The 18,084-nt window shown below is 40.5% G+C and overlaps 1 protein-coding gene across 5 annotated transcripts in view; it reads right to left on the reverse strand.

The window, feature by feature from the left end:
• Positions 1 to 16,495, reverse strand: part of RCOR3 (REST corepressor 3) — a 57,312-nt gene extending 40,817 nt beyond the window's left edge. The window contains exons 1-5 of one of the 5 annotated variants that reach the window (XM_055370750.2): positions 16,080 to 16,453; positions 15,639 to 15,695; positions 7,971 to 8,066; positions 4,556 to 4,633; positions 1,927 to 1,979 (exon numbers count right to left, since the gene is read on the reverse strand). In XM_055370750.2, coding sequence (XP_055226725.2) covers positions 1,927 to 1,979; positions 4,556 to 4,633; positions 7,971 to 8,066; positions 15,639 to 15,695; positions 16,080 to 16,245 — 450 coding nt within the window. In that variant the 5' untranslated portion in view covers positions 16,246 to 16,453. Of the gene's footprint in view, positions 1 to 1,926; positions 1,980 to 3,987; positions 4,335 to 4,555; positions 4,634 to 7,970; positions 8,067 to 15,638; positions 15,696 to 16,076 lie in introns of those variants that run through there. The other 4 variants (XM_031015454.3, XM_031015460.3, XM_031015458.3 and 1 more) reach the window with 4 other exon arrangements.
• Positions 16,496 to 18,084: the final 1,589 nt, after the last annotated feature.

Genomic DNA, 18,084 nt, shown 5'->3' on the forward strand with positions numbered 1-18,084 from the left:
AATTAGATTAAAATCTTAAGCCTATGACTTCAACTGAAGATAGACTCACAGTTTGGGACTTTAAATCAGGGGCGCCCAGGTAGCAGACCTCATTTATTTATTTCTTTTAAATCAGGGCCTCAGAACAGTGAATGTTCTTACATACCATATTTGCTGCAGAATCTAGGAAAAACAGTGAGCTGAGGAGAGTGACTACAAAGCAGATTTGTAGGTTCACACCAAGAGTTTAACCCACATTTTAAAATTTGTCAATATGTAGGAAAAAATTTGCTAAAAGGAAAATTTCCAATAAATCCATACTTGAATGAAATGATCAGATGCCACAAAGCCAGAAATGCTCAGTTGGGGTTTAGTAGAGAGATATTTAAGTTTTAATCTTTTACAAGTGTATCACAGGCTAACCATGTCCAAGAAGTAAAAGTACCTCCACTGCAACTTTAACAATTTTTTAAACCACACTTACTTATTATCAGAACATATAAATAGAATTATTAGGAGGCATATAAATAACTTCAATGACTTGATTACCAAATCATAACAAAGACTGAAATGGACAATTTCCAAAAATTCCATAACTTCCCCCTCTATTTTTAGTAGGCCTTTCTCTTTATTATAAGGTATTAAGCATCATTTAGGGCACAAACTTTTATTTTCCAAGAGATATAGGAACTTTATAAATAGTGAGTTTGTTAATTTCTGTACTCTGATAACAGTCCTTTAAAATACACAGGAAAACAAACATATTAAGGTATAGTCCTATTTTAAAGGATTAACTTTCTCAAACATTAAACAGAAAGACAAGGCTTAAAAACAAAATAGGCAATCAAAGGCTTCAAAATCCACAAAAAAGTTAACTACCTTTAGATAGATATAAAATAAACATCTCAATTTCACAAAAACATTCCTTTACCATGTAACTGGACTATAAAGTTAGCTCTTGATAACCCAGGTTACAGATAATTTACCTTTCTTACTTATCTTAAAACAAATCTACCTATTTTAGTATTAATTCTAATAAAGGTTGAAATAATACTTAGTTGAAACGAGATTTAAGATCTCTTTCATTTCATTATTCCGTAATCTCCATTCCCTCATTACTAAGGGTAATGTACCATATATTTGTCTCTCTATATATAGTATATTATATTATATATAATAGAGTGTATTACATAATAAACATCATATAAATACATTATAGTCTATTTAATATAACTTATCTCCATAACTATGTATGTTATACTTACTAAATTCAATGACATTACTCTATTTTGTATGCAGAGAAAGACCAATCTGTGGGTAGCCAATAGATCTAATTATAGTGTAAAATATTGAGATAATTTCTTGATTTTGTTACAATTTTTATTTGAAGAGACTTAACTCTACATACAGACATATATTATATATAGATATATCCTTTTAAAGTTACCTAACAAAAAAAGCCTTTTGTGATTTCATTCAAAATTTAAAAGTCTTAAATATTCCTTTAAACGTAAAGTTTAACTTTTAGATCCTGTAGAACAAAAAGTCAAAAGAGAATTACCTGTATCATTAAAATTTTTTATAAAGAAAAGATTTGTTTTAAAGTTCTATCTGTGTACACTTACTCCAAATTACACCAAAACCTTAACTTTTCATTTTGGTAAGCATTTGCCAGAGGAATACTGAAGGCTTCCAGAAACTTTCAGAACTCAAAGTAGAATAAGAAATAGATATATTGAAAGAAATCATTTAAGCCCTTGAGATGAATAATGTTTATAAAAGCAAACTCCTTAATATTGAAAGGTCACTCTTTGCTAGGACTTTTGTGGTATCTATAAAATAGCTGGTCAAGCTTATGCACGTTGTTAGGACAGAAACTATCATGAGATAATCTAGATTTGGTAAATATTGGGACAAGCCTTATTACTGAAGTGTTTCTCTACATACCTGTTCCACATTGTAGCCATGCTTTTCCTTTGCAATTGCAATGTATTCATCCACTGCAATGAAATAATGTTATATAATTAATTATTCTCATTTACTTCATTTACCTAGGTCTACTTTTGTTCTTAACATAGCAAATTAAAACAATTTATATTCCAGGGTAAAAAAAAAAGCCAAAGGCACCTCCCATGAAATGTTACAAAAAGAGACTTATCATAGCAAGATCAGATGCTCACCTGGTTTAAAATTTTATTTAGTATAACTTATCTCTATGACTACACATTATACTTACTAAATTCAATGACACTACTATATTTTTGTATGCAGAAAAAGACCAATCTATGGGTAGCCAATAGATCTAATTGTTTTATAAAATATTAAGATAATTCCTTTTTTAATAGTCTTTATTTGGAGACTTAGCTGTTTAAGACACTTTCACATATTTCCAGTTGATCCAAAGCCTTTACCATTCCATTTTTGATTGATGTATAAAGGATAGTTTATAGTTTTGCCAGCTATACATAATAATGACACATTTATGTATGCTTCAGTACTCTAAATTTTCTTCAGCTCTTCCTGCTTGTTACACAAAGCATGTTTGAGTATTCCACTTTCATTTATCTTCCATATGTAATTAAGCCAACAGAATTATTTAGATAAGCAGTTTCAATGATGATAAACTGGCTATTATTTCAAGGCCTCATTGCTGAGAAGTCTGACACATTCACCAGAACTCAGTTTTATGTGAACTCCATATAATCAATCACTCTGCCTTGATTCTAATTAATTTATATATGTGTATGTATATATAAATTAACTTTTTGGAAATATTTTTGAGAAGCAGTGGTTAAGAATCCTGATTCTGGAACAGCTAGTCTACCTGGGTTTGATTATCGGCTTATTGCTATTTTTTTGACTTTGGCCAAGTAACTTTTGACCTTTCTGTACCTTAGTTTCCTCACTCTAAATAGTTGTTAAAAACAGTACCTTCCTCCTATGATTAAATGAGTTAATAAATGGAAAATGCCCAGAACAGCACCTGGTCCATTTTAAGAATTTTTTAAGTATTTGCTGTGATTATTAGTCAGTATAGTCTTCATATATGAATACGCTCTTATAATAATGCTATTAGAATAAAATTGTTAAATGTATGCTATCAAATCTCCCCCCAAAGGGTAAGCTTTTTGTGTAGAAAACCCAAATATTATATTTTGTTTACAGCCCAAAGCACTTAAATACATGACAGGTCTAAATATATGCTGAACAATACCAATTGACCTGTGGTTTCCAAACCTGGCTATGCATTACAATCAGTGTGGGAGCTTTTAAAAAGTGAGACATCCAGGATCCACCCTTGAAGCCCCTAACTTAATTGGTCTGAGAAAGAGACTAGACATAAGTACTTAAAAAAAAAAATTCCCCAAGTGATTCCAATGCACACCCAGGGTTGAAAACCATTGCACTAGACCTTCATTTAAATATTCCACATGAACACTACACTGCCAGGACACTCTGGCTGAATTTTGTTTTCCACTTTGCTAAGAAATGAACCATTGTGTAAAACAGAACTAAGCCAGCAAAATTCAATGATACCCTGATGCTCAGTTTGTGAATGAAAACCTTTGTCTGTAATGAGGATTGAACCTGGGAAACCAATAGTCTCTTTCAGGTTCTCATTAAACAGTCTCAGGCCAGATGAATAATTTCATGTTTTCTGTTAGGAATGCTTCAAGGGCACACAATTTCTAGATTGCCAGCTAGACCTTTAGCTGGTGTTTTATAGCTCTTAAATAGAAAGATTTATCAGGTAAGCAGAAACATACTCAGTTTTCAATTTTTAGCTCTATTGCATCAATAAGTATGATTCAACTTACTATTCATGATAGGATATCATTAATTTTCATGGGACTAAATAAATCAGACACCTTTAAGATGTTAGTAAATATTCTAAAACAAGTTTATCTTACAGCTGCTAGAATTAACTGTTCAGTGTCGTTGTTGTTGATGTTATTTAATAAACTAAATGATAACTGAATGGAGGGGTGGGTATCTTAGTGTTGTTACCTGCACGTTTCCTATATCTGATGTGCCGCAAAGGATCAGGTCCGCTACATCACATTGAAGTCTAAAGCCACACCATGATTCAAGAAGTGCATGGTCAATGATCCAGAAGGTCTCCGTCCAGAAATGGAGAGCACAAAGATGACCTGATGGCTGCTGAAGTCAGTTCTTTCCCCTTTCCTCTTTAAAATGGTAATGATAGTGGGCTCTTTGAAGTTTGAAGGCATGTCTTTACCGCTCCATATACTGAGGAAAAGCCTGGGCAGATGTCTACATAGTAACTCCCTCCCCTGCTTGAGGATTTAAGCAGCAATGCCATCAGATCCTAGGTTTTTTCATTCTTCATGGGCCTGACACAAATTGGAATGATCAACCCACTATCTTCCAAAAGGAAAAACATTCTAATATAACAACCTCCATTAAAAAAAAAAAAATTAAAAAATAAAAAATAAAACAAAGACAAAACTGTTTTCTTATGAGAATCTATAAGACCCAAAAACAAATGTAAGTCATATTTTGAATTGGCTGATAAACTCCTGCTGACATTAACATTCAACTTCAGAAAACTTACATTTGGCATCTGGGATACTGTGATATGGAGACCATACAAGCATCCCTCCATTGTCTTTATCTGTGTACTTTGTAGCACCTGGGGGAAAAAGATAATTACTTTGAATATGATGGATTTTATTTACACTGAAAATAAGTAGAAACAAAGTAAGCTGCCCAGGCACAGTGGCTCATGCCTGTAATCCCAGTACTTTGGGAGGCCGAGGCAGGAGGATCACAAGGTCAGGAGATCGAGACCATCCTGGCTAACATGGTGAAACCCCGTCTCTACTAAAAATACAAAAACAAAATTAGCCAGGCTGGTGGCGGGCACCTGTAGTCCCAGCTACCGGGGAGGCTGAGGCAAGAGAATGGCGTGAACCCGGGAGGCGGAGCTTGCAGTGAGCTGAGATGCGCCACTGCACTCCAGCCTGGGTGAAAGAGCGAGACTCCGTCTCAAAAAAAAAAAAAAAAGTAAGCTTTATTTCTGTTTTAGTACAGTACCTGCAGAGGAGGACAAGTAAAGAAAATATAGGAAAACAGATTTACATTACATATAGTAAATATCTTGCTTATAAAAACTAAGGAAATTTTGCAAATGCCGGTTTATCTCTTTTAAACTAAAAAAGACTTTCTTCAGTAATTACATCTCTCTACTTGACAGAAGGTAATAAATCTGATTTAAACTTCCATACATTACTTAGAGATCATCATTAAAAATTCAAGACTTAAACGAGAGAGAATGCCTCAGGTACTTTTTTTTTTTTTTTGCCCCATGTCTAAATGGACCAAGATTGCTGTAATTTTTAAACACTTATGTCTGCTTTTTATTTAATTTTATTTCTTGCTAAGGGTCTGCCAGCTATTCACTTTTAAATTAAGTTCATTTATTACATCTTATATAAAAGTTTGTGATCTACATTAGAAGAAAAGTCAAGATAAAAAGATAAAAGGCTGGGTGTGGTGGCTCACGCCTGTAATCCCAGCACTTTGGGAGGCTAAGGCAGGTGGATCACCTGAGGTCACGAGTTCAAGACTAGCCTGGCCTACATAGTGAAATCCCGTCTCTACTAAAAATACAAAAATTAGCCAGGTGTGGTGGCGCGCGCCTGTAATCCAGCTACTCGGGAGGCTGACGCAGAATTGCTTGAACCCAGGAGGCGGAGGTTGCCAGTGAGCCAAGGTCACACAGCTGTACTCCAGCCTGGGTAACAGAGCCAGGCTCCGTCTCAAAAAAAAAAAAAAAAAGTCAAGATAAAAAAGTTAACGCAACTTCTTCTTAATATAATCTGAAAGTCTACTTCTAACCTGGAATAATAGTAACATTTTCTAATTTCTTTCTTTCTTTTTAAATATGTGAAGTCTTGCTATGCTGCCTAGGCTGGTCTTGAACTACTGGCCTTGAGCAATCCTACTGCCTCAGCCTCCCAAGTAGTTGGGATCACAGCTGCATGCCACCACACCTAGCCTCTAATTTATTTCTAATATTTTATAGCCTAGAAAGTCAGAAAAATCAAGCCCTATCAAAACTTCATATAAATTAAGAATCAATAGCATGAAGGCCTGAGACAGCTACGCCAGAGCCAAGTTACATGCCTGTAGATTCTATTATTTTAATCATTCAGTGATATTTTTCTGGTCTACCTAATTCTTAGTTGCATTTAATTCATTAAAACTGCCAACAAATGAAGCATTGCTGCCACTTTTTTTTTTGAGATGAAGTTTCACTCTCGTTGCCCAGGCTGGAGTGCAATGGCGTGATCTCAGCTCAATGCAACCTCTGTCTCTCAGGTTCAAGCGATTCTCCTGCCTCAGCCTCCGAAGTAGCTGGGATTACAGACATGCACAACCACACCCAGCTAACTTTTGTTATTTTTAGTAGAGACAGGGTTTCATCATGTTGGCCAGGCTGGTCTTGAACTCCTGACCTCGTGATCCGCCTGCCTCAGCCTCCCAAAGTGCTGGGATTACAGGAACACGCCACCATGCTTGGCTAACTTTGTATTTTTAGTAGAGACAAGGTTTCTCCATGTTGATCAGGCTAGTCTCGAACTCCCAACCTCAGATGATCCACCCGCCTCAGCCTCCCAAAGTGCTGGGATGACAGGTGTTAGCCACTGCACCCGGCTCATAAATGACTTTTATGTGGTACTGATAATTACCATTAATAGCCAGAATTCCAAAATTACTGACATATTAAAATAATTCCGAGGTTAAACTGTAATCCTTTATAAAGTTATAAGATACTTGGAATGAAGAACATTCATTTCTAGGGGTCAGAGAACTACTATTATAATCTCCAGCTAGAGAAGTTATCTATCAGGCAATAATATAATATCACTAAATATTTTTATTTTTAGAGAAGCATCATATATCATTACTGATCAACAAATTTTAGTTAAAAAATCATACATTGCTATAAAATATAAATTTATCTTAAAATTCTATGTATGTTATAAGGAAAATTAAGAAGAAAAGAGAACTGAAAGAAGAAACACTACCAAAGTATTCGAAAGCCTTTTGTATTTTGTCATATCTTTAATAAAAGAGGACACAAAAGCATGAGCTGAGAATTTAGGAAAATGCCAAATTAAGGTTCATTATGTAAAATTTATATTCAATGAAAATAAACTGGCCAGGCCCTGTGGCTCAAGTCTGTAATCCAAGCACTTTGAGAGGCTGAGGTGGGTGGATCACCCGAGGTCGGGAGTTCGAGACCAGCCTGACCAACATGGAGAAACCTCATCTCTATTAAAAATACAACAATTAGCCGGGTGTGGTGGTGCATGCCTGTAATCCCAGCTACTCAAGAGGCTGAGGCAGGATAATCACTTGAACCCGGGAGGCGGACGTTGCGGTGAGCCGAGATCACACCATTGCACTCCAGCCTGGGCAACAAGAGCGAAACTCCATCTCAAAAAAAAAAAAAAAAAAAAAAAAAAAGAAAGAAACTTTGATATATCTTTTTAAAACTTCAATATTAAGATACATATTTAAGTTTTAACCCTGTAAAATAAAAATACAAACACAAAATAGCCAACCCACTCAATGGTAATAAAATAAAAATCCTATTTAAGTTGGTCAGAAGCCTTTACTTAATTCATAAAATCTAATGTTATATAAAGTGAATATCCTAAACTTCAATCCTTTAACATGGAACTGATTATTCTGCACAATGGTCATGACAATAAGATCATTTAAATCCTACTTAATAGAACACGAAATGCAACAAAGAAAGTTTTCCATTAAGTCCCAAGTCTTAATGGCATATCATGCTAAATATTTAAACATAATTTCCCTACATCTCATTCTTGCCTTACAGAAAGTCTGAATTAAAATATCTTCATTAAATGTCCCTTCTCAAAGAGATATTAAACTTTTTTTAAATTTTTCCCCATAAAAAGTAACAGCTACAGGCTGGGTGCAGTGGCTCTTACCTATAATCCCAGCACTTTGGGAGGCCAAGGAGGGCGGATGGCTTGAGCCCTGGAGTTTGAGACCAGCCTGGGAAACATAGCAAGACCTTGTCTCCACTAAAAACACAAAAAATTAGCTGGATGTGATCGTGTGCACCTGTAGTCCCAACTACTCAAGAGGCTGAGGTGGGAGGATCGCTTGAGCCCAGGAGTTCAAGGCTGCAGTGAGCCATGACCACATTACTGCACTCCAGCCTGGGCAACAGAGCAAGACCCTGTCTCAATAAATAAATAAATAAGTTTCCAAAAAATTATTAGCATTGTAATTAAGGGCCCCATCTGACAGAAACTGGTATCCAGGTTGTGGGAACTAACAGCTCTTCCAATATCGGTGAGCAGGTAGACAGAAGAGCAGCATACATAGAGCAATCCTGTCTGATAGCAGAGAATGCCTAATTAAGCATTTCACAATTTTCCTTCCCTAACTCTGAACTGGACTCTACTATTTTCAATTATATATGTGTCAACTAGGCCCAAGAGATGACTGATACAGGAAGTAAGGGATATTTCAGTGCAATGGTTAAGAATATGAACTACGGAGCCCAACTCCCAGAGTCTGAATACCAGCTCTGCTACTTGGTAGCTGTGTCACCTTGGATAAATCTATTTAATCTGTCTGTGCCTCAGTTTTCCTTCTCTCTAAAAATATGGATGATGAAAGTACCTACCTGACAGAGTTGCTCAAAAATTAAATGAATTAATGTAAGTACGTGGCATATGGTAAGCATTACCTAACACTTAATTATTACTAGTATATGCTTATTGAAGACAGTTCTTTCTTAAGTTCCTTCCTTCTTTATCCTAAAAAGGCTTCTTCTCACCTTATCAACTACAAAATAAATGAATAAATCCTCAAGGGGCTGTATCTCAAAAATGGCTGATGTCCTCTCTCACCAACCCCTTGAAAATGAAATTGAATAGCTGTAATGACCCATTATGTTTTTCTCACAATTCAGACGTGATTCCTTTCCTATAAAATAGGAGAAAGTAACATGTGCTATTAAAAATAACTTATCTACCTCTTGGGACACTTTGTGTCCAATAAGTTTTACCTTTTTCATTGTAAAAGTCAGAACGAACTAAAACATTGAATAGACATTAACCCCATGTTTATTTTGTCTTTAACAGTAACAATATTTAAGACTATACCTCAAAACTATCTGATATTTAGAAACAGTACTGAGACTCAAACCTGACTCACCAACAAAACAACCATGCCTTAGAAGTACCTTATCTTCTGAATAGATTAAAAAACCAAAACCTAGATAGCAAGCTACCATAATTTTAAAAGACTATAGTAGCGTTATCAGTTCTGAAAATGAAATTGTTGAACAATCAGTTGTCTTCAGTTTTAAATAAAAACATTTAAAGGTTAATCCCTTTGAAATTATTAGATCTTTTAACTGGAGTCTTGCATTTATAAGACTACTGGAGAAAACCAACAACTAGGAAAGGAAAATGTAATTCGATAAACTAGGATTTCTACATCAATAAAAATAAAAATCTAGACATTAAAAATAAGGACTTTGACGAAGATCATGGAACAAATATACTATATAAAGAACTTAAATATTGAGAATATTAAGCTGTACTAAATATATTTTAACATTTTACTATTTATATATACTAGGTTCTAAATTATATACTTAATATGTACTAACTTCAAACTTGGGTAAACAAAGACTTTCCCAGGGTACATGAGCATGAGAAAATTTTAAGAGAATCAATTTTCACAACTTTAGCTTCCCTATTTTCTCTTTCCCAAGACAATCTGCCTGAAAACTCACCTGTGGTCAAATGATAAGAGGTTAGATTCATTCTACTTCCATCATCTCTCTTCACAAATACCCTTCTCTCACTTAAAAAAAAATAAAAGGGCACCATCTCTCATGTATTCCAAATCTTACAAGAGTACATGGCCCCAAATTTTAAACCCTCCAGGGTTTCAAACAGGGTGTCAGGAAAACCCTCCTTTACTCAAGGCACCATAACTACTAGAGTTTTAATCAATTATGCACTAATTGTAATAACTCAAGCCAGAAGAGATTTAACACTCAGAACCTTACTCACAGGTGATCAATAAAGCACTTTTATTTTATTTTATTTATTTATTTGAGACAGAGTCTCGCTCTGTTGCCAGGCTGGAGTGCAATGGTGCAATCTCGGCTCACTCCAACCGCCGCCTCCCAGGTTCAAGCAATTCTCCTGCCTCAGCCTCCCAAGTAGCTGGGATTACAGGTGCCCACTACCACGCCCAGCTGATTTTTTGTATTTTTAGTAGAGATGGGGTTTTGCCATGTTGGCCAGGCTGGTCTTGAACTCCTGACCTCAAGGGATCCACCTGCCTTGGCTTCCCAAAGTGCCAGGATTACAGGCGTGAGCCACCGCGCCGGGCCCAATAAAGCACTTTAAAGCACAAAAAAAATTATATACGATAAAATTCTGTGGAGAAAATGCATGGAAATGACTTCAAAGACAAAAAGGAACAATGTAAACTTTGAGAATGTTAGAAGCTTGTCTACATATTTTACAAAATAGTACTATCACATCACTGTAGTATTTATATTTAATTGGATACATTTAAAATACAGATAAAGATTTTATTATCAAACTTAATATTTTCAATACACTACAGATTATATTTTTCAACTATTTAAACTCAGTGACAACAGATGTCGACTAAAAATACGTGAATCTTTTTTCAAAATTATTTCATGGATATGTAAGTAAAATATTTTGAAAACCACTACTTTACACACATTAATTTTCACTTAATCTTGTGATATACTTAACATCATCAACCTTTTACAAACGAGAAAACTAAGGCCTAGAGAAGTCAGGTAGTTCATCCAAGGTTATTATGCCATATTAGATTAAAGGCATATGATAAAAAATTAGGCTCTACACACAAAAATTGTTCCCCATGATGTAAGTACAGTTAGTAGGCACGAAATAAAAGTTGGGAAGATCTAGTGAACGGAAAGAAAATAATCAGAAATCTAGTTAGTAAAGACATTATTATCAATGGTTCCATAATTAAGGTAAACTGTTCCTAATCTCTTAACTTCAGTAATTCCAATATAAATCTCAATTCTTCTCATATTTCCTAAAATAATCACTTTAATAATTCTTTCTTTTTTTGAGACCAAGTCTCATTCTGTCACCCAGGGTATAGTACAGTGGCGCCATCATAGCTTACTGCAGCCTCAACTTCCTGGACTCAAGTGATCTCCCACCTCAGTCTTCTAAGTAGCTGGAAGTACAGATGTGCTATGCCACAACACTTGGCTAATTTTTGAATTTTGTGTGGAGACGGGGTCCCACTATGTTGCCCAGGCTGGTCTCAAACTCCTGGGCTCAAGAGATCCTCTCACCTCAGCCTCCCAAAGAGCTGGGATTATACCCATGAGCTATGGCCCCTGGCCAATTCATTCTTTACCTGCTTAACTCTTATCATCATCACTATAACCTTTTCCAATAAAATTAGTCTCTGTAAAAAATCCTCTCAATTTTTCTACATTCTACATAGCAGATTTTACAGTCTCAGCACCCAAAGAATTTTTCTTCCAAATGACTTCTAGAGCTATGGGTCAACAATCTCCATAAAGATGGATTGAGTGGCTTAGGAGACAAAGATAATGAGAAAGAGAAGAGAGAGGATCTAACCATTTCTCAATTTCCATAATTAATAAATATCTTTTTGGCAGGGTGTGGTGGCTCAACCGTATAATCCCAACACTTTGGGAGGCCAAGGCACGCGGATGACCTGAGACCAGGAGTTCAAGACTAGCCCGGCCAACATGGTGAAACCTTTTCTCTACAAAAATACAAAAAACAAAATTAGCCGGGCATGGTGGCATGTGCCTGTAGTCCCAGCTACTTGGGAGGCTGAGGCAGAATTGCTTGAACCCAGGAGGTGGAGGTTGCAGTGAGCCAAGATCGCACCACTGCACTCCAGCCTGGGGGACAGAGCAAGACTCTGCCTAAAACAAACAAACAAACAAAAAAAAAACACAAAAAACTTTTCATCTATTATTTTTCCCAAGGTAATGTGTTTATATTCTCACCTAATTATACTGATGTGAAAAACTTCACACAACAGCACAACACTTATAAGAATAGATCAGCAGTATAATGTTGAATGACATAGGCCCAGTATTTCCCTGTAAAAAATGCCCAATAACTGATAATCTACATTTGATTGATAAGATTAGCTTTTACCAGATAAGAAAAGCCCTCCTAAGTTTAAATGGTAGCTAGTTTTAATTGTGTCCTTAGGTTTGGCATGCTTCTGTAGAAGACTATTAAGCAGAAAATGAGTTAAGTGAACTTACAGAAAGTGATGTTTATCCTTATTCTAATAATAAAATTCAATTACAGTCTGAGTAAATAAATTGAAAATGACTTCAATGACTTTAAAAATAGTAACATTTCAGTGATTTTTTTCCTCCTCAAATATTCTACTTAGGTTTCAAAATAGGCAAAATATTATTGTCAATTAAGTTGGTTAACAATAGCTAAGACTTGGAACCAACCCAAATGTCCAACAATGATAGACTGGATTAAGAAAATGTGGCACATATACACCACGGAATACTATGCAGCCATAAAAAATGATGAGTTCATGTCCTTTGTAGGGATGTGGATGAAATTGGAAATCATCATTCTCAGTAAACTATCACAAGGACAAAAAACCAAACACCGCATGTTCTCACTCATAGATGGGAATTGAACAATGAGAACACATGGACACAGGAAGGGGAACATCACACTCTGGGGACTGTTGTGGGGTGGGGGGAGGGGGGAGGGATAGCATTAGGAGATATACCTAATGCTAAATGACGAGTTAATGGGTGCAGCACACCAGCATGGCACATGTATACATATGTAACTAACCTGCACATTGTGCACATATACCCTAAAACTTAAAGTATAATAATAAAAAAAAAAGTTGTTTAAAAAATAAATATAAAAATAGCTTCTTCAAAAAAAAAAAAACCAGTGGCCATGTAAAATCACATTAATATTATTCTGTTTAAGTGATTATTCTCAAAATTTTGAAATTTGTTCCAGTGTTTATCCTGAAACAAAAAAGACGCTTTCCAATGATCAGATCAATGCTTTCCAATGTAATGCTATGGCATGTACAAGTTTGTTCCAGCATTAAGTCTGGCTCTTAAACACAAGACCACTAATCCAACTGTATATAGTTGTCTATGAAATAAATATTGACTCAGAAATCTACCCACTGGGGCAAAAATATAGGTATGTTTATTAACTTAAAAAATAATTGTAGCTGCTGAGGTATAATTTGGAAATAACTATCACTACCAAAAAAAAAACACAGACTCCCAATGAAAGCTCCAAATCAGAAAGGTGTGAATATATCCAGAATAATTCTTCATAATTACAAATTTTAATGTTTATAGAATAATTGCCATATGCCCATCATTTAATCCTGGCAAGAATTCCATTAGTTTTTATAGGCTGGGCGTGGTGGCTCATACCTGTAATCCCAGCACTTTGGGAGGTCGAGGCAGCAGATCACGAGGTCAGGAGTTCGAGAGCAGCCTGGCCAACACAGTGAAACCCCATCTCTACTAAAAATACAAAAATTAGCCAGGCTTGGTGGCGTGTGCCTATAGTCCCAGCTACTCAGGAGGCTGAGGCAGGACAATCGCTTGAACCCGGGAGGCAGAGGTTGCAGTGAGCCGAGATTACGCCACTGCACTCCAGCCTGGGCGACAGAGTAAGACTTCACCTCAAAAAAAAAAAAAAAAGTTTTTATAGTTAGGAATACTGAGGCTCAGGGAAAGCCTGTGGCTTGCTCAGACCACAAAAAGAAGAGTTGGGAGTTAGGAATTGAATTCAGCTTTTTTTTTTTTTTTTTTTTTTTGAGATGGAGTCTCACTCTGTTGCCCAGGCTGGAGTGCAATGGCGTGATCTCGGCTCACTGCAACCTCCGCCTCCCGGGTTCAAGCAATGATTCTCCTGCCTCAGCCTCCCGAGTAGCTGGGTTTACAGGTGCGTGCCACCACGATCGGCTAATTTTTTGTATTTTTAGTAGAGACGGGGTTTCACCGTGTTAGCCAGGATGGTCTTGATCTCCCGACCTCGTGATCCACCCGCCTCAGCCTCCCAAAGTGCTGGGATTACAGGCGTGAGCCACCGCGCCTGGCCTGAATTCAGTCTCTTAAAGCCAAAATGTACTCTTTCCAAATGTCATGTAAACCCAAAGGGAGCAGAGTGGTGTGAAAGTGCCATTCACCTACTAGCAACATCAATAATTTTCTTTGAAGCCCATCAGTATACACACTGATAGTCTTTGAATAAAATGTATTCCCAGCCAGTCATTTAGAAGGCAACCCAAATCTAGTGAACACTCTTGCATCACTGTTTTCACCTATTAAAAAATGAGACTGTCCCGACTCATTACTTTTCATCGTCCTCACTTGGGACAGGAGGAAGAGCTGCTATCTGAAATCCAAATGGTTGGTAAATATCATTTTGCATTGTCTTAATGGGGAGAGGAGGAACAAAAAAACACGCCTCTGTATCCTAATAATTAAACATTGTTTCTCCCCAAGAAAATACAAGTAAGCTCTTTAATATCTAACATAGAAATCCAACGTCTGACACAAACGCAATATTATGGGCACTGGGCAAAAACTGACAAACTGTAAGGAGGAAAAAAAAAGGTGGGTCCCTTTCAAAGTCTGTCCAAAGCCTTAACTGAGAAAGGTCTCGGGCAGGGTGGGGAGAAGGAAACGCGCTCCACTCCGAGAGGCTCCAGCAAGGGCGCCTCCATATGCGGAACTCTCGCCCAATCCCTGCACAGGCTCAAATCTCGTGACCAACGGGGAGCCTGTTTGGAGAAAAGTAGACAGGGAGCCCGCAAGCTGGGTTGGCAGAGGACGCTGGAACCTGGCTGGTCGGGGAGAAAATGTCTCCTTGGCAGCTGCAGCCACTGTCCTGTGGTCTAACTTCCCAGAGCTGGCTGGCGAGCGAGGTGTGCCTGCCGCTGGCGTCTCCCCACCCCCTTCCCCCACCCCTTTTTCTCCGCGGCTCCTGCACTCCGCAGAGCTGCCGCGACCAAAGCTACACCACCTAGCCAAAAAGAAAGAAAAGAGACAATCTCGGCTGTGCACAGGTCGGCAGGGCTCGCTCTTGGCTTCCCCGGCCGGTGACAGCCGCCCTGGCCTCTGCCGCCCGCCCGACAGAGCGCGGCCCTCGGCGCCGGGGCGAGCGAGGTGGCAATTGACATTTGCACGGTTCGTCCATACAGTCCGCACGCCTGCTCCTCCAGCCCGCGGCCTGGGACCCTGGACTCCGCCAAGGGCCGTCTCCCTCTGCTCACCCCGACCCTGCTCCAGGCTCAAAGGTTAGGAAGGCGATGCCACCAGCGGGCAAGTGGCCTCCGAAGGGAACCATGTTAACCTTGCAGTGCACACATCTGCCCACACGCCCAGTGTCACAGCCCGGCCAAGCCTGACAGCCTCCCCGCCACGGATGCCTGCCCAGCCCAACCCCGCATCCCCTCCCGGCCCCATGCCCGGACCCCTAGCCCGTCCACCCCAAACCAAGCCCAGGAAAGGGGATATGAGATTTTGCTTAAGCAAATATATCTACCTGGATCAAATTCAGGGATCCGAGCTTGGTATTCGGCTCCGACTCTCATCCCAACATCTGCAAAGCAATGCCAAAAAATATATATAAAAAATAAAAAAGAAGAAAAGAAAGAAAAAGGAAGAGACACTTAATAAAAAATAAAAATCGCTAGATGGAGGAAAGAAGCGGCGGGTGGATGGGAAGATATTAACTCGGGGCACTCCGGGAGATGGCAGCGGATGGGGGGCGGGGAGCGGGGGGGGGGGAAGGCGGAGGATTGGTCGAGGGCGGAAGGACGGGGGGTCGCGGGGGTGCTGCTGCACTGCACCGGGAGTTCGAGGCTACCGCAGCGCCCAGGCTCTGAGGGGAGGGAGGGCGGGAGAGCGGCGAGGGGAGGGGGCTGGGGGAGGGGAAGAGGGAGGGGGGCAGGCGGGCTGGCGGGGAGGAGTTCGAGGCTACCACCGTGCTCGTCGTCGCTGCTGCAGCCGCTCTCGGGCTCTGAGTAGTGCAGCCCGCCGTTGGTGGACGAGGCGCCGCTGCCGCCGCCGCCTGCCGGGCTCTTGGCGCTGCCGTTGGCCGATCGGTTCTTCCCCAGTAACTCGGGCCCTTTCTCCATCATGCCGGGCATGGTAGAACAGGGGAGGGGGAAAGGTGAGGGGAAGAGGCAAGCGTCAGGGTGAAGGCGGAGATGGCTTAGAGCGCGGGCGGGAGGGAAAGGAGGAGGAGGAGGAGACGGCGGCGGCGGCGGAGGAGGAGGAGGCTGTTAATACGGAGCCGCCATAACCGCCCCGCTCCGGCAGTAGCGCAGTCGCCTCACAACAACCCGCCCCGGCCCCGCCTCTCTCCCCTCCTCCCTCCGCCGCCGCCCGCCCCGCGCAGTCCCGGGCGCCCCTCGGCCGCGCCGAGCTCTACGCCGCCGCCGGTATCACTCCGCCCCGCAGGGAGGTTCCGGCCGCCTGGGGGGAGGGGAAGGGGGGAGGGGCGGGGAAACCCCGCTCGCAGGCAGCCGGGCCACCCCAACCAAGCGCTAATAAAATCGCCACCGAGGCGTGGCCGCCGCTCGGGCTTTCTTCCTAGGGGGCGCTCCGGAGCTCGGGCGGGAGGTGCACACGAGGGAGCGGGACTCTTTGCCCTCTCTGGGCGGAAGGAACGCGGTCACCCTGAGAAAGGACCGGCGCGACCCGACTGGGCGACCGGGGGGAGCGGCCCCCCCTCTGCGGACCGGGCTGCAGGCACGGGCCTGAGCGCGGCGTTCCTCAGATGTATGGACCCGCAGGCCGCTCAGTTTCCTGGTGTCCGCTGGCAGCCTCGAGCTGGGGGCGCGCTCTGGTCCGCGGTGCAGTCGCGCAGTATAGCAGGGCGGCCTTGGGGCTCTGAGGCCCAACCGGCGAAAGAAGTAGACTCGGCCCTAACCATCTCGACGCTACAATTTTTGTTTCTGGATCTCTGAAGTGGGGCCCAGTTCCCGAGAGAGAGTCTGGGGATGACGGGATGAGTTTCCGGGGCTGAGCGATGCAACTGTTTTTTGCTGAAGCCCCTCTCCCCGATCCTAACCCTACTGTCTTGTTCTTACCATCGTTCTTTCCTTTTTTTTCTTCTCTGTTTTAATAGCTGGGGAGTGAGTGCTGTGGAGTGAGGGGGAAATAAGATAAACATGAGACCTGGCCCAGTAGACGCGTTTTCAGTTCTTGCTGACCTGCGGTCTCCGCTTGGAGCGCTGGGGGAGAGGGCGGAGTCCCCCGGCAGAGGTGAAGCGAGAGCTGCTTTCTGGCAGCGTTTCCAGCCTGGAAGGAGTTGTGCTCTGTAATGCTTTTCTGAATTGCATTCGGCGAAAGGAGTAGGAAACTGCGTTTATTCCTTCACCAGATTTGAGGGCATCTGCTGCGTGCCAGGCCGCCTGGCATTGGGGGCTGTTTATGATTTTCTTTTCCTCTTTTTCTCATTCCTTCCCCCCCACTGACGAATAAGTAGAAATAAGTGAGGATTTAACTGTGAGCCTCTAGTATGCAGATGTATGCTGAGCGGTATTGGGGTTCAGCAGATACTCTCCAAACACTTGAAAATACTGTCTTGTAATAATTCTATTATGGGTCAATCCAGAGTGGATCAAACCAGAAATGAACGTCTCTGGCCAGAGCAAACCTTACTGAGAGAAATAATATATCTAACTCAGGAATTGAGCCAAGAAAACCCTGGGAAGTAAATATTTCTGAAGTGAAAAGTCTCCTGTGTGTGTACAAAACTATCTGGTTCTAGTAGTACAGATAGTCTCATCTCTCTATTAAAGCTTAATGTGATTCCATTAAATATTTGAATCATAAAACTGGACCTTTTATTCTGTTCCTTTTCTCAATAAATGCAGTTCTGAATAATTCCCGTATAGTTTTCCTACAAGGAGAGAATGCCCTGGCCAAATGAAATGAATAGCCATTTTCCTTGACAGTCGTTATTTTTCATTACAAATTAA

This window comes from Gorilla gorilla, chromosome 1 (genome assembly GCF_029281585.2).
Source record: "Gorilla gorilla gorilla isolate KB3781 chromosome 1, NHGRI_mGorGor1-v2.1_pri, whole genome shotgun sequence".
NCBI classification, from domain to species: Eukaryota; Metazoa; Chordata; class Mammalia; order Primates; family Hominidae; genus Gorilla; species Gorilla gorilla.